General features: G+C 40.3%; 1 protein-coding gene and 1 pseudogene across 8 annotated transcripts in view; both read right to left on the bottom strand.

Moving 5' to 3' along the window:
* CRYZL1 (crystallin zeta like 1) overlaps window positions 1-16,229 on the bottom strand; it is a 51,636-nt gene that overhangs the window by 16,841 nt on the left and 18,566 nt on the right. For all 8 annotated transcript variants that reach the window (XR_012090518.1, XM_007964489.3, XM_007964478.3 and 5 more), the window contains 3 exons: window positions 15,705-15,777; window positions 10,529-10,573; window positions 7,439-7,507 (listed from right to left, as the gene is read on the bottom strand). Coding sequence is in view for 7 of the 8 variants with exons in the window: in XM_007964489.3 (XP_007962680.1) it covers window positions 7,439-7,507; window positions 10,529-10,573; window positions 15,705-15,777 (187 nt within the window). In the remaining variant the exon portion in view is untranslated. The remainder of the gene's footprint in view (window positions 1-7,438; window positions 7,508-10,528; window positions 10,574-15,704; window positions 15,778-16,229) is intronic.
* LOC103216729 (small ribosomal subunit protein eS25 pseudogene) lies at window positions 12,631-13,574 on the bottom strand (annotated as a pseudogene).

Raw genomic sequence — 16,229 nt, 5'->3', positions numbered from 1 at the left:
AGCGAGACTCCGTCTCAAAAAAAAAAAAAAAAAAAAATTTCAACAGTTCTAAAATTGCATGGTTAGATGTGGGTTAATATCAACACACTTGCTTTTGTGTTGGGGGTCCACAGGTGTTATTATGTTATAAAAACTAAACAAATAAGGCCAGGTGCAGTGGCTCACACCTGTACTCCCAGCACTTTGGGAGGCCAAGGCGGGCACAGCACCTGAGGTTGGGAGTTCGAGATAAGCCTGACCAACATGGAGCAACCCCGTCTCTACTAACAATAAACAAATTAGCCAGGCATGGTGGTGCATGCCTATAATCCCAGCTACTTGGGAGGCTAAGGCAGGAGAATCGCTTGAACCCGGGAGGCAGAGGTTGCAGTAAGCCGAGATCACGCCATTGCACTCCAGCCTGGGCAACAAGAATGCAACTCTGTCTCAAAAAACCAAACACCAAAAACCAAAAAAAAAAAAAAAATTAAACAAATAAATGAGAGCCATATTTCAGCATCCAAGAATTATAATTTGATTTCTTTCTAGTTTAGGTCCAAAGGAATAAAAACAACAATGCTGAAAATATGTGCAAAATTTTGAATGAAAAATAAAATTAGTTTTAGGCTTGACGGAATTGCTGAAGAACTGAAAAGTACAAAAGAGTTGGAAGAATTACTCTACTCTTTAACTCTATTATCATGTTTGAGAAACAGGACTAACATCACATTTTGGGGGAATGTTTGAAACATAGCTCTTTGGTTTGGTAAAGAACAGACTTACTTGAGTTGAAAGTGACTGAGCATTGAGCACTCATTAAACAATCATGAAGGCCAGGCACAGTGGCTCATACCTGTAATGCCAGCACTTTGGGAGGCCAAGGCGGGAAGATCACCTGAGCTCAGGAGTTAGAGACCAGCCTGGGCAACATGGCACGACCAGTTTCTGCAAAAAAAAAGTTAGCCAGGCATGGTGGTGCATGCCTATTGTCCTAGCTACTTGGGAGGCTGAGGTAGGAGGATTGCTTGAGCCCAGGAGTATGAGGCTGCAGCAAACTGTGATCATTCCGCTGCACTGCAGCCTGGGCTACAGAGGGAGACCCTGTCTCAAAAATAAACAAATAAACAAAAAACAAAACACCAAAGACAAATTAAAAAAAAAATTATATACAGAAAAATTGCCACACAAGTAATAGGAACTAAAATAGAGTTGTAGTGAACTGAAAATTTCCCCCTACAAACTTGCTGGGAAACTGAAATTATTCCCTTTTATAAAAGGTTGGAGCTACAACAGAGATTAGAGGTTATTTAGCTGAGTGTCCTCCTTTATAGACGCAGTCAGAGTGCCTAGGATCTAGCCTAAAGGTCACACTGTTAGTCATCATTCTTTTTTTTTTTTACATTGTAAATTGACAAATTATAATTGTATAAATTTATGGGGCACAAAGTGATGCTATGATTTATGAATACAATGTGGAATAATTAAATCAAGCAAGTTAACATAGCCATCATCTCAAATACTTATTTTATGATGAAGACATTTGAAATTTACTCTCAGCAATTTTGAAATGTACAATACTCTATTATTAACTATACTCACCATGCTGTGCAAAGAACTGAAAATAAAAACATACCCCTTGGCCAGGCGCGGTGGCTCACGCCTGTAATCCCAGCAGTTTGGGAGGCCGAGGTGGGTGGATCACCTGAGGTCAGGAGTTCGAGTCTGGCCTGGCCAACAAGGAGAAACCCCGGCTTTACTAAAAATACAAAAAATTAGCCGGGCGTGGTGACGGGCGCCTGTAGTCCCAGCTACTCAGGAGGCTGTGGCAGGAGAAATGGTTGAACCTGGGAGGCGGAGGTTGCAGTGAGCCAACATGGCGCCACTGCACTCCAGCCTGGGCAATAAGAGTAGAATTCTGTCTCAAAAATAAATAAATAAATAAATAAATAAATAAATAAATAAATAAATAAAAACATATCCCTCCTGTTTAGCTGAGATTTTATATGGTTTGTCCACCAACACTCCATTCTCCCCAGCCCGCAGCCTCTGTAGCCACCATTCTACTCTCTGCCTCTATGAGTTTGTTTTAGATTCCACACAGAAGTGAGAGCATGCTGTATCTGTCTTTCTGTGCCTGGCTTATTTCACTCAGCATAGTGCTCTGCTCTCCATTTCCATCCATGTTGTCACAAATGACACAATTTCCTGCTTTTTAAAGGCTCAACGGTATTCCATTGTATATATCTATCTCACATTATTCATTCATCTGTTGATGGACACTTAGGTTGAGTCCATAACTTGGCTGTTGTGAATATTGCTGCAATGAACATGGGAGTGCAGACATCTGATTTCAAAGTTTCTGGGGAAAATATCCAGAAGGAGGATTGCTGAATCATATGGTAACTCTATGTTTTGATTTTTGAGGAACATTCATACACTTTCCATAATGACTGTACTAATTTACATTCCCACCAACAGCGTACAAAGTTTTCCTTTTCTCTACATTTTTGCCAATACTTACCTTTTGTCTTTTTGATAGCAGCTATTCTGACAGGTATGAGATGGTATTTCTTTGTGATTTTAATTTGCATTTCCCTAATGATTACTGATGTCGAGTATTTTTTCACGTCTTCTTTTGAGAAACGTCTATTCAGGTCCTTTGACCCTTTTCTACTTGTTTTTTTCTTCCTACTATTGTCTGAGCTCCTTATATATCACTATATTAACCGCTTATCAGATGTACAGCTTATCAACATTTTCTCCCAGTCTGTAGGCTATCTCTGCACACTGCTGTTTCCTTTGCTGTGTAAGAGGTCCTTCTTAAAGTACTACTTTTTTTCGGAGACAGGCTGGAGTGCAGTGGTGCAAATACAGCTAACAGTAGCCTCAACCTCCTAGGTTCAAGCAATTCTTCCTTCTCAGCCTCCCAAGCAGCTAGGGCTATAGGCACATACCACCACATCTAGTTTTTTTTTGGATTTCTTATAGAGACAGGGTTTTATCATGTTGTCCAGGCTAGTCTCGGACTCCCGAGCTCAAGCAATTGGCTCTGCCTTGGCCTCCCAAAGTGCTGGGATTATAGGTGTGAGCTACTGTGCTTGGCCTAGTTTTTTTCTTTTTTTAAAAAACAAACTTTTTGTTGAGATGATCTTGCTATGTTGCCCATTCTTAAAGTCTTTCCTTCCTTCCTTCCTTCCTTCCTTCCTTCCTTCCTTCCTTCCTTCCTTCCTTCCTTCCTTCCCTCCCTCCCTCCCTCCTTCTTTCTTTTCTTTCTTTCTTTCTTTCTTTCTTTCTTTCTTTCTTTCTTTCTTTCTTTCTTTCTTTCTTTCTTTCTCTCTCTCTCTCTCTCTCTCTCTCTCTCTCTCTCTCTCTCTCTCTCTCTCTCTCTCTCTCTCTCTCTCTCTCTCTCTCTCTCTCTTTCTTTCTTTCTTTCTTTCTTTCTTTCTTTCTTTCAAAATTTTATTTGCTGGTAGAGACAAGCAAGTTGCCAAGGCTGGTCTTGAACCCCCGGGCTCAAGCAATCCTCCTACCTCAACCTCCCAAAATGTTGGGATTACAGGCGTAAGCCACCACACCCAGCCTTAAAGTACTTATTTTATCTTATTTTATTTTTTTGAGACAGAGTCTCACTCTGTCACCCAGGCTGGAGTACAGTGGCGCAATTTTGGCTCACCTCTGTCTCCTGGGTTCAAGCCAGTCTTGTGCCTCATCCTTTCGAGTAGCTCGGATTACAGGTGTACGCCACCACACCTGGCTAATTTTTTATATATTTAGTAGCGACGGGGTTTTGTCATGTTGGCCAGGCTGGTCTCAAACTCCTGACCTCAGGGGTTCCACCCGCCTTGGCCTCCAAAAGTGCTGGGATTACAGGTATGAGCCACCGTGCCTGTCGTACTTCTTTTAAAGAAACATTTTGTTGTGTTTTCTTCCTCAAGGAATATCTGCAATTGTTTTCTCTATATACTTTAGTGGATTTCTGGACTTTAATCCATCCTCCTAATTTATAAATAAGTTAGAAGAAAAAGGTCATTTGTGTGGTTTGCCTGTCTTAGCTTAAACTTCATAGCTAGAAAATGGATGCTCTAATTTGCTTTTCTCCTTCTGGTCCATGTCATAACTTTCCAGTGTTCATCAGTGCCTAAAGGAATGGGCCTTGTTTGGTTGTTGTTGGTTTTTTTTTTCTTTTTTTTGAGACAGTCTCACTCTGTCGCCGAGGCTGGAGTGCAGTGGCACTGTGTTGGCTCACTCTATCCTCCATCTCCTGAGTTCAAGCAATTCTCCTGCCTCAGCCTCCCGAGTAGCTGGGATTACAGGCACCTACCACCACGCCCGGCTAGTTTTTATATTCTTAGTAGAGACGGGGTTTCACCGTGTTGGCCAGGCTGGTCTCGAACTCCTGACCTCGGGTGATCCACCCACCTCACCCTCCCAAAGTGCTGGGATTACAGGCATGAGCCACCGCGCCCAGCCAACTGTTGTTGTTTTTAATAATTTATCTTCTATAGCAATTTAGTTTTGGTTACTTAATGAAAAGACTCCATATTCACGACGTTCTCAAAAGAACAGGGCAATAAGGCCAACCATCCAAGGAAACTCTGGGGCCAAAAACAGGATAGTTTCCTGTAAAGGAGCCAGTGGCAATCCTCAATTTTCAAACTGCACAATTTCAAAATAGCTATGGATTAGACACTTTCACTGCATGGTATTTGAAAGAGATCTTTATCTTTCAAAGGAAGACACATACTTGGCTCCTTATCTAGGTTTAATGTATATTCCAATAAGTACAGGCCTCAGATCTCTGAAAAAGTGTCTTTTGGAAATTAATTTTTAATAAAATAATACAGTATTATTGGAAATTTTAGATATAATGAATGACATTAATTTAAATAAAAATTACTTTAAATTTATAATTTTAGCAATGAAATGTCAAAGATTTGTTAGCCTAGTTTGAGTTACTGTATGGACCCAACTGAGTAAGATTACTATTTTTCTTTTTTATTATACTTTAAGTTCTAGGGTACATGTGCACAACATGCAGGTTTGTTACATATGTATACATGTGCCATGTTGGTGTGCTGCACCCATTAACTCGTCATTTACATGAGGTATATCTCCTAATGCTATCCCGCCACCCCCACAATAGGACCCAGTGTGTGATGTTCCCCTTCCTGTGTCCAAGTGATCTCATTGTTCAGTTCCTACCTATGAGTGAGAACATGTGGTATTTGGTTTTCTGTTCTTGCGATAGTTTGCTGAGAATGATGGCTTCCAGCTGCATCCATGTCCCTACAAAGGACAAGAACTCATCCTTTTTTATGGCTGCATAGTATTCCATGGTGTATATGTGCCACATTTTCTTAATCCAGTCTGTCACTGATGGACATTTGGGTTGATTCCAAGTCTTTGCTATTGTGAATAGTGCTGCAATAAACATACGTGTGCATGTATCTTTTGGAAGACCCAAATCCAAATTGGCCTCTGTCCCCAAAAGGTCTGATTAGATATTACATTATTTAAGAAGAGAACCTAGGAAAAGGTTTAATTCAATAGTTCAAGAACATAAAAGAGTGTATTTGCACCTATGGATATGGTATGAAGAACATAATGAATCCCAGCATAAGAAATATATACTGGCTGTACCGCTGTAGTCCTGGTGTGTCCACTGACCACATCTTCCTCCCCTGCTCACACAGGTAACTTCCACCTCACTTTCCATCCTCTACCTTTTCTCTGCATCCTTAAATAACATATGCTTAATTTTGTACATTTTTGAACTGTATATAAATAAATGGTATGGGGACTGTTTGTATTCTTCTGCAACTTGCTTTTTTCACTCAATATTGTTTGTGAGAATTATTCACTTTGATATGTTTAGCTCTTACTCATTTTCATGGCTATATAGAAATTCATTCTATGAATATCTTCAACTATCCATTTGCTTGGTGATGGACATTTAGGCTGTTTCCAGTTTCTTTCACTATTACAAATAACGCTGCTATGAACTCTTATACAGTGTGTCTCCTAGTGCACATCAAATTTCCATAGGCTACGTAACTATGAGTGGAATTACCAGATCTGATGTATATACATCATTACCTTAATTAGATAATGTTACATTATTTTCTAACATATTTGTACCAACTTACATTCCAGTGCATGAAAGGTTCCATCATTCCACATCCTTCCCACCCTTTGGATGGTCAGATTTTTTTTTTTTTTTTTTGAGATGGAGTCTCTGTCACCCAGACTGAGTGCAGTGGTACCATCTCGGCTCCCTGTAACCTCCACCTCCCGGGTTCAAGTGATTCTCCTGTCTCAGCCTCCCGAGTAGCTGGGATTACAGGCATGCATCAATAGCCCAGCTAAGATTTTTTGTATTTTTAGTAGGGATGGGGTTTCACCATGTTGGCTAGGATGGTCTCAAACTCCTGACCTCAAATGATCTGCTCGCCTCGGCCTCCCAAAGTACTGGGATTACAAGAGTGAGCTACTGCGCCTGGCTGATGGTCAGACTTTTTAACTTTTGTCAGTCTAGTGGATGCATAATGTTATCTCGAAGTGGTTTTAATTGCTTTCCTGATTACTTAGGAGATGAAGCAACTGTTTAATATGGTTTCATTAAGTGTATATGTGTGTGTGTGTGTACTTTAAATATCCAAAAAGTAAATAACCATAAGAAAAATTAAAAATGAACATTTCAGTTAAACTCAATACTAGTCAAAAGATGTTTGCAATAGAAACCAAAGATGAGTGTTCTTTTTTTTCTCTTTTTTGAGACAGAGTCTCGCTCTGTCACCCAGGCTATAGTGCAGTGGTGCAATCTCGGCTCCACCTCCAGAGTTCAAGCGATTCTCATGCCTCAGCCTCCTGAGTAGCTGGAATTATAGGCGTGTGCCACCAGGCCCAGCTAATTTTTTTGTCTTTTCAGTAGAGACAGGGTTTTGCTCTATTGGCCTGGCTGGTCTCAAACTCCTGGCCTCAGGTGATCTGCCCACCGTGGCCTCCCAAAGTGCTGGGATTACAGGTGTGAGCCACCACACCCAGCCTGAGATGAGTGTTCTCGATTCTTTCCTGTCTCAAACTCTACATGCACTGTCTAAATATTGTACATTTTTTGTTTCAATCAATAACCAAGAGTAAAAAAAAAATTTTAAATTCTGATTAGGGATATAATTTAACAGCCAAGAGAGAAACCACTTTTCAAAGATCTTACCATGAGCAGTGTTAGTAAAACTTAAAGGTCTATATATTGTTTAGTCTGAATAAGAATTTTATGAATACTAATTACAAGCTAGAAGTATTCACATGACCAGCCAACATTTTTTATATACATGACTGGTTAATGATACTTTATTAAGTACAACACTCATGGTAAATTCAAAAAAATTAAAATGTTATTAAACCATATGTCAATGAAGTAAGACTTATGTGAGCTCCAAAGTACTGGATTGCTACATACCCAAGTAATGCTCATGTACTCTAACAACTTCACAAAGTCCAGGGTCTTCAGAGTCCAGGGGCAAAATTCCTAAAAATCAAAATAAGATATTTAAGGCATATAAGTCAAAAATTCATTCCTAATGAGAGGCCAGTAAGTATTATTACAAATTTTATTCAGTGGAATTTTGAGGAAGGTTCCAGTAATTACTAGTGTGGATAAGAAAAAATTCAGAAATAGGGAAGCGCTCTGTGCCACTCCTATCTCTTTCTTCTTTTCCCTCTGAGTGATAGTAAGATGATGGCTGATGTTATAGAACGAAGTCAGAGTCTTGGGAGCATCTGGACTCCTTGCTAAATTTCTCCCTGATGGGCCGGGCGTGGTGGCTCACACCTGTAATCCCAGCACTTTCGGAGGCCGAGGCAGGTGAATCATGAGGTCAGGAGTTCGAGACCAGCCTGGCCAACATGGAGAAACCCTGTCTCTACTAAAAATATAAAAAATTAGCTGGGCATAGTGGCGGGTACCTGTAATCCTGGCTACTCGGGAGGCTGAGGCAGGAGAATTGTTTGAACCTGGGAGGTGGAGGTTGCAGTGAACAGAGATTGCGCCACTGCATTCCAGCCCAGGTGACAGTGCAAGACTCCATCCCCCCAAAAAAAAAATTGTCCCTGATAGGTTGGGCAAGGTGGTTCACACTTGTAATCCCAACACTTTGGGAGGCCAGGGCAGGAGGATCACTTGAGGCCAGGAGTTCAAAGCCAGCCTGGTCAACATAGTGAGACCTCATCTCTACAAAAGAAAAATTTTTAAATTAGTTGGGTGTCATGGTGTGCACCTGTGGTTCTAGCTATTGAGGAGGCTGAGGCAGGAGGATTGCTTGACTCTAGGAGTTCAAGGCTGCAATGAGCCATGATTACACCACTGCACTCCAGCCTGGGATGAGAGTAAGACTATGTCTCAAACTAATAAACAAACAAAATTATCCTTGATGCATGGCTACCTTCCTATAGTTTGGTTCCGTAACATACCTCAGTATTTTTCTTTTTCTTTTTTTTTTTTTGAGACAGAGTCTCGCTCTGTCACCTAGGCTGGAGTGCAATGGCGTGATCTTGGCTCACTGCAACCTCCGCCTCCTGGGTTCAAGCAATTCTCCTGCCTCAGCCTCCCCAGTAGCTGGGATTACAGGCATGCACCACCATGCCCGGCTAATCTTTGTATTATAAGTAGAGACGCAGTTTCACCATGTTGGCCAGGCTGGTCTTGAACTCCTGACCCTGTAATCCATCCACCTCAGCCTCTCAAAGTGTTCACAGGCATGAGCCACCGCACCCGGCCAGAGTATGTTTCTAATAAAATCCCATTTTTCTTCTAAGGTAGTCTGATTTTATTTTTGGTTTCTTACAAAAAGAATCTTGAATAATACAGAGTGCCACTGATTTCCTGAGCAGAATAAAAAGATAAGAAAGAAATAATCAATTATCCAGGATAATGCCTGAGTCAAAGGCAATACCATAAAATACTGATGAAAACCTTCTTACAAATCTATCCTTTAAGAATTTCAAGCATGCTATAAGGCTAAATATTTTTTCTTTCTTTCTTTTCTTTCTCTCTTTTTTTTTTTTTTTTTTGGACAAGGTCTCTCTCTGTCACCAGGCTGGAGTACAGTGGCGTGATCATGGCTCAATGCATCCTCAAACTTCCAGGCTCAGGCAATCTCCCACCTCAGCCTCCCGAGTAGCTGGGACTACAGATGTGCACCACCACATCTGGCTAATTTTTGTATTTTTTTTTGTAGAGTTGAGCTTTCGCAATGTTGCCTAGGCTGGTCTTGAACTACTGAGCTCCAGTGATATCCCTGTCTTGGCCTCACAAAGTGCTAGGATTACAGGTGTGAGCCACTGCATAATATATGTTATATATAATATATAATATATATTATTATATATTATCTAATACATGTTATATAACACATGTTATATAAATGTTTTCTTTTTTTTTTTTTTTTTTTTGGTATTTTTTAGTAGAGACGGGGTTTCACCGTGTTAGCCAGGATGGTCTCGATCTCCTGACCTCGTGATCCGCCCGCCTCGGCCTCCCAAAGTGCTGGGATTACAGGCTTGAGCCACCGCACCCGGCCTATATAAATGTTTTCTAACTTTATGTCTTCCACAGAGAAATGGAAATTTCAAAGACTACTATAAAAGTCATACCCTATATTTGTGTTACTGTCTAGGATGCAGGTTGCAACTATAAAAGTCATAGCCTATGTTTGTGTGACTGTCTAGCAAACAGGTTGCCAAATTTCAAAAATACTATTGATTTAAAAAAAAAAACAATAAATTAAATGTTTCAAGTCAATTTTTAGTTTTACAAGATTTGTAAGAGAAAAGCTCTGTATGATTTCAGTTGAAACGGTGCATGGAGCTTCTATATGGCCCAGTCAGTCAGCAGCCTTCAAGAACGTGATTTGTGACTTTCCTTTTCCCTAAAGACTTCAGTCTGGCCACAGACTAAGCATCTGCCAGAAAATCTAGGCTACACCAAGTACTACAGAAACTATGACTATCTTTTTATCTGTAACATTGTTCTACAGCTAAATATTAAAAAGTTTTAAATGTTCTGCTATTGCAATCAAGGTCCCAATTTTTATCATCAATAGAAATTGGACAGTAAATTTCAAAAATGAGGAAAGTCTTTCTTTTTTTTTTTTTTGAGATGGAGTTTCATTCTTGTTGCCCAGGCTGGAGTGTAATGGTGTGATCTCAGCTCACCACAACCTCTGCCTCCCGGGTTCAAGCAATTTTCCTGCCTCAGTCTTCTGAGTAGCTGGGATTACAGACATGTGCCACCATGCCTGGCTAATTTTGTATTTTTAGTAGAGACGGGGTTTTTCCATGTTGGTCAGTTTGGTCTTGAACTCCTGACCTCAGGTGATCCGCCCACCTTGGCCTCCCAAAGTGCTGGGATTACAGACGTGAGCCACCACACCTGGCCTGGAAAGTATTTCTATATGAAGCAAGGTCACAGTGAACATTAATAGTTATATAGAAAAAACAGAGATGACAGTAAAATAGATGATTTGAAATAAGACTATGAACTATAACTTACCGACTACTTCATCATCTGGTTGAAAGAATGATACCTTGCTTCCAACTAAAGAGTGAAGGAAATTAACAGTTAATATTACAAATTTATTAAATGTAATTCTTAACTATTAAAATACATTTTTAAAGTCTGTGGATTTGTAAAAAGACTGATTTTATTTTACTTAGAAAAAAGGCCAAAAATTTCAGTAACATTTTGATGGTCTATAAGGACTACAGGATATACACTTCAAATCTGGATTCTCTAGATATTTGGACCATGCGATTGTTGAGACCAGGAGAAGTACGTCTTTCTTTGCCTATTTAGCTGACCTTTTTTTTTTTTTTGAGACGGAGTTCTGCTCTTGTCACTGAGGCTGGAATGTGGTGGCGCAATCTCGGCTCACTGCAACCGCTGCCTCCCAGGTTCAAGTGATTCTTGTGCCCCAGCCTCCCGAGTAGCTGGGACTACTGGCATGCACCATCATGCCTGGCTAATTTTGTATTTTTAGTAGAGACAGGGTTTCATCATCTTGGCCAGGCTGGTCTTGAACTCCTGACCTCAAGTGATCCACCTGCCTTGGCCTCCCAAAGTGCTGGGATTACAGGTGTAAGCCACTGTGCCTGGCCTCTATTTAGCTGACTTTAAGGAAGAAGGAGTAAAGAAAAATAATCTATAGCTTCTATGATAATTATATTGTTTTCTACTCCTTCTGTGGCTAGCCCAATCTATCTTTACTTTTGTTGCCGAATCTCATACAACAAGGAATTCTGAGAATGTAGCAGGACAAGCCGCAGACAAAACCCCTCAGACACCAAGTTAAAGAAGGAAGGGCTTTATTCGGCTGGGAGCTTTGGCAAGACTCATGTCTCTAAAAACCAAGCTCCCCGAGTGAGCAAGTCCTGTCCCTTTTAAGGGCTTACAACTCTAAAGGGGTCCGCGTGAGAGGGTCGTGATCGATTGAGCAAGCAGGGGATATGGGACTGGGGGCTGCGTGCACCGGTAATCAGAATGGAACAGAACAGGACAGGGATCTTCACAACGCATTTCCATACAATGTCTGGAATCTATAGATAACATAACCGGTTAGGTCAGGGGTGGATCTTTAACCAGGCCCAGGGTGTGGCACTGGGCTGTCTGCCTGTGGATTTCACTTCTGCCTTTTAGTTTTTACTTCTTCTTTCTTTGGAGGCAGAAATTGGGCATAAGACAACATGAGGGGTGGTCTCCTCCCTTAAGAGTGACATTAAAATGATTTTGATTTGGGAAATAAATTCAGGTTGATACCAAGAAGTTTTCTGCAACTTTATGGAAATGATATAGTTACATTTTCTCTGCATATGTAGAAAAAAAGCCTTGACTATCAGTCAATTCATTTGAGTGGTTTCATTCAAAGAGTTACAAGAGGAAAAGGGAGGAAAAAAACCCAAATATTATTGAATGCCTCCTTGTGCCCAGCATTGTTGTGTATTTATACATTTAAACTTCACAATATACCAATAAGGTAGGTATTATTACTTCTATTTAACAGAAAAGGAACTGAGGTGAAGCAGTGAAGTAAGATGGAAACCTGAATCTGGAAATGGTCCCTTCGACTGGCTCTGTCAACAAAATGGCCCCAGAAGGCATTTGTTGCCACTAGCAAGTAATTTGAAGCCTGGTATTTCTACTTTCAAGCCCTCCTTTTGGAGTTTGCTCCTTCTTTGGCTCCCTTCTGTGCCATCATCCCCCAATCCTTTTGGCTTCTGATTCACTGTACTTTTCTCTTTCCCTTCTACTGCTGATCCCTGTCCTCCTAAGGTCACTCTGACTCTTTTTTTCTTGCTGTCCTTGATACTCCTCTTCTTTTAACTGACCCTCAAACAGTGCATTCCAAAGGGTTCTTTGTTTACATCTCTCATCCTTTTCCACTCTCTCTTGGAGAATTCATCAACTCTATTATTTCAAATACAACCTACATGCTGACATTTCTCAAATATATACTTTCCAGCATAGATCTCTCACCCTTGAGCTTTAAACTCATTTAATTGCTTACTAGATATTGCCAGTGAGACGTCACTTAAGTACCTTGACTCAGGAAGTATAAATCTGAACTCATAATATTCCTCCTAATTGGATCATCTTCCTTTTTTTTTTGATTTAATAAAGTTTTATTTTTCCAAATGTACAGTTGGTTGGACCTATTCATGCATCTTCACCAGCAGCTGGAGCATCTCCGCCCTTGGTATTTCTGGTGTAAATTACTTGAGCTCTGTGCTTTGAAACCAGTTTGATAAGTCCTTTACTAAGGAGCTCCTGAAGGACTGCCCTGGCCATAGAGCCTCAAATCTTCAGTCTCTCAGAGACCACAGCTGGGGTTATAAGTTTATAGTTGGGAACTTCCTTAGAGAGTTTGTCATAGGTAGCTGTGTCAAACAAGACTAAGTTATTGAGCTTGTCCCGAACTTTGCCTTTGGACCACTTCTTCTTTTTGGCCTTGCCCCCGGATTTGTTCACCGGGTCTTTGTCTTTCTTGGCCGACTTTCCGGCATCCTTGTTCTTTTTGTCATCCTTGGGTGGCATTGTGAAGCTCGGAGAGCAGCAGCAGACACTGCAGCCTCACTAAGATGTTGGACGGATCTCTTCCTTTATCAAATGTTGGTTCCAGTTCAAGCCTGAACCAGAATTCTGTAAGCCATTCCTGGTTCTCATCTGTTTTTAATTTCCCAGTTCCAATGAATTACTAGGTTCTGCTGACTTTATTTCCTCAATATGTCTTGAATCCATCCCTCTTCTCCACCTCTGCCACCACTGTTGAGGTTATGGACTTTGCTGTCTCTTGCCTCTTGGTCTACAACCCAATCAGTCCTCTCGCCTATAGACTTGTTTGCCTCACATCCACCCTTCCTTCAAATGGCTACTCTAATAATCTCCCTAAAGTGTGATCTGATATCTAAGTCTCAACTAAAGGTCTTGGCCCTTGCCTATCCTCCTGCTTCATTTTTGGAAGGCAGGAATTAGTGTTCACATCATCATGAAAGTATTTTGTACAATATCTTTTATTCTGCAATATTTGAAGGAGAATTTTTTTTTTCTTTTCTTTTTCCCTTTTTTTTTTTTTTTTTTTTTTTTTTTTTGAGACGGGGTCTTACTCTGTTGGCTCAAACTCCTGGGCTCAAGCGATCCTCTCACCTCTGCTTCCCAAAGGCTGGGATTACAGGTGTGAACCACCACACCCAGCCCAGGAGGAGAATTTTCTTGACAAAATGTTTCTCTGCTACCAAGTACCATGCTGTTGACGCCTGCCCAGGACTTTATCTTGCTCTAGCAATACCAAACTCTTTGTAATTCTTATACACATCCCACTTTCACTTGCTTGTCTTTGTTCATAATATCCTCCCTGCTGGGTGTGATTCTCCACCTGCCTGCCCCTTATTATTTGGACATCTTACTCCAAGATGCCTTTCCTGTTTCTTCTGGCCGGGTTAAGCAGCTTTCTTCGGAGCTTACATAATAATCTGCTCACGTATGTATTTGTCTCTCCCCTAGAGAGTGAGCTGTTTAAGGGCAAGGACTTCATTTCACTTATATCCTAAGCACTTAGCAATTGCTCACTAAATGTAGAATGAATGATCATCTGGTTATTATATTTATTTTTCTACAGACTGAGAAAAAAGGAAACACAATTATCATTTAGCTTTGTCAGAAGATTACATAGAGTATCAAATCTATTATATGTTAAAATCACAGGTAAAACTCAAATATAGTCTAACATACCTTAACACATTTATTCATTCGCATACGAGGTAAGAGCAAACACATTAATCATGAACCACCTGTTAGTGAATATTAAGTATAGGTCTATTTAGAAATAAATTATATCAAAAGCCTGATATAAGGCTTACTGTTCTGTATGTTAAGATCATTATTTCATCATAAAAAGACAATATTGGTCATTCTATTCAATATATGATCACTTATGGATTTAAATATATAACCCCTAAACATTTACTACACTGTAATAAGCTCTTCAATTATAAAATACCAATTAAGTCCTATTTTTCTTTTCAATTAAAAATAAAAAGGGCCAAGGACAGTGGCTCATGCCTGTAATCCCAGCACTTTGGGAGACAATGTGGGCAGATCACTTGAGGTCAGGAGTTCGAGACCAGCCTGGCCAACATGGTGAAACCCATCTCTACCAACAAATACAAAAATTTGCCAGGCTTGGTGACTAGTGCCTGTAGTCCCAGCTACTTGGAAGGTTGAGGTAGAATCGCTTGAATCTGGGAGGTGGAGATTGCAGTGGAGTGGACATCATGCCACTGCACTGCAGCCTGGGTGATAGAGTGAGACTCTGTCTGAAAAGAAAAAAAAAAAAAAAAAAAGCCAGACAAAGCCAGGCATAATGTTGTATACCTGTAGACCAGGGATGTCCAATCTTTTGGCTTCCCTGGGCCACATTGGAAGAGAAAGAATTGTCTTGAGCAACACACAAAATACACTAACACTAAATGATAGCTGATGAACCAAAAAAAAAAAAAAAAAAAAAATCACATTTTAAAAAAAATTAAAATTTTTTTGAGACAGAGTCTCCCACTTGTCGCCTAGGCTGGAGTGCAGTGGCACGATCTCGGCTCACTGCAAGCTCCATCTCCTGGGTTCACGCCACTCTCCTGCCTCAGATTCCCGAGTAGCTGGGACTACAGGCACCCACCACCACGCCCAGCTAATTTTTTGTATTTTTAGTAGAGATGGGGTTTCACTGTGTTAGCCAGGCTGGTCTTGATCTCCTGACTGTGATCCGCCCTCCTTGGCCTCCCAAAGTGCTTGGGATTACAGGCGTGAGCCACCATTCCTGGTCAAAAAATCACATAACGTTTTAAGAAAATTTACGAATTTGTGTTGGGCTGACTTCAAAGCTATCGTGGGCCACATGCTGGTTGGACAAGCTTGCTGTAGACTCAGCTACTCAGGAATCGGAGGCAGCAGGATCACTTGAACCTAGGAGTTAAGACTGAAGCTATGATCAGGCTGGGCAACACAGAGAGACCTTGTCTCTCAAAAAAATAAAAATAAAAATAAAAAAGGACATTTTCATATAATTAAATTTAAATTTCAAAGGCTGTATATAATTTTATGTACCAGGAAACCAATTAGCTACCATTTAATTTCTTTTACCTTAGAAAATGAATACATATACTCACATCTGTATACTTACCATCTAATACAATTCCAGCAATTTCTCTCCCAACAGGAAATAAATCCTTTTTCATCTTCATTTCTGCCAGAAGCTAAATCATGACAAAGGCTGTTAACATACTATTGTCAGAAGAAATCCTGGACTCTATTATGTGTGAGGAACGCAAGAGCAAAAGTCAAATCACAGAAAGAGCAAATATGGTTCAAGTTTTGGAATTAAGACAAAGCAAATAACTTCACAAAATAGGTTTCTCTAAAGGGTAGGAAACGAAGAATTTACTGAGGCATTAGTTGATCTGCAGGACTTAGGAATGAATATCATTATTCAAATTACCATTAACATCCTTTGTTTAACATCTTTACTCTGACAAGTATGAAGGGAAATTATGGCCAAAACATTTCTTGGTTGTCTAAACACTATCAGTCAACTTATTCAGGTGAAGGGAGGGTAGTCTGGAGAGAAGACTGTTTAATAAGGGGGTGTGGCCAATGAGAACAAAGGGTTCTCCATTCCTATACCCTTTAAAATCACCTGAGTTGTTAA

The sequence above is a fragment of the Chlorocebus sabaeus genome, chromosome 2 (genome assembly GCF_047675955.1).
Source record: "Chlorocebus sabaeus isolate Y175 chromosome 2, mChlSab1.0.hap1, whole genome shotgun sequence".
Classification (NCBI taxonomy): Eukaryota; Metazoa; Chordata; class Mammalia; order Primates; family Cercopithecidae; genus Chlorocebus; species Chlorocebus sabaeus.
Note: the sequence above shows the minus strand (reverse complement) of the source record. Positions and strands in the feature narration are given on the sequence as shown.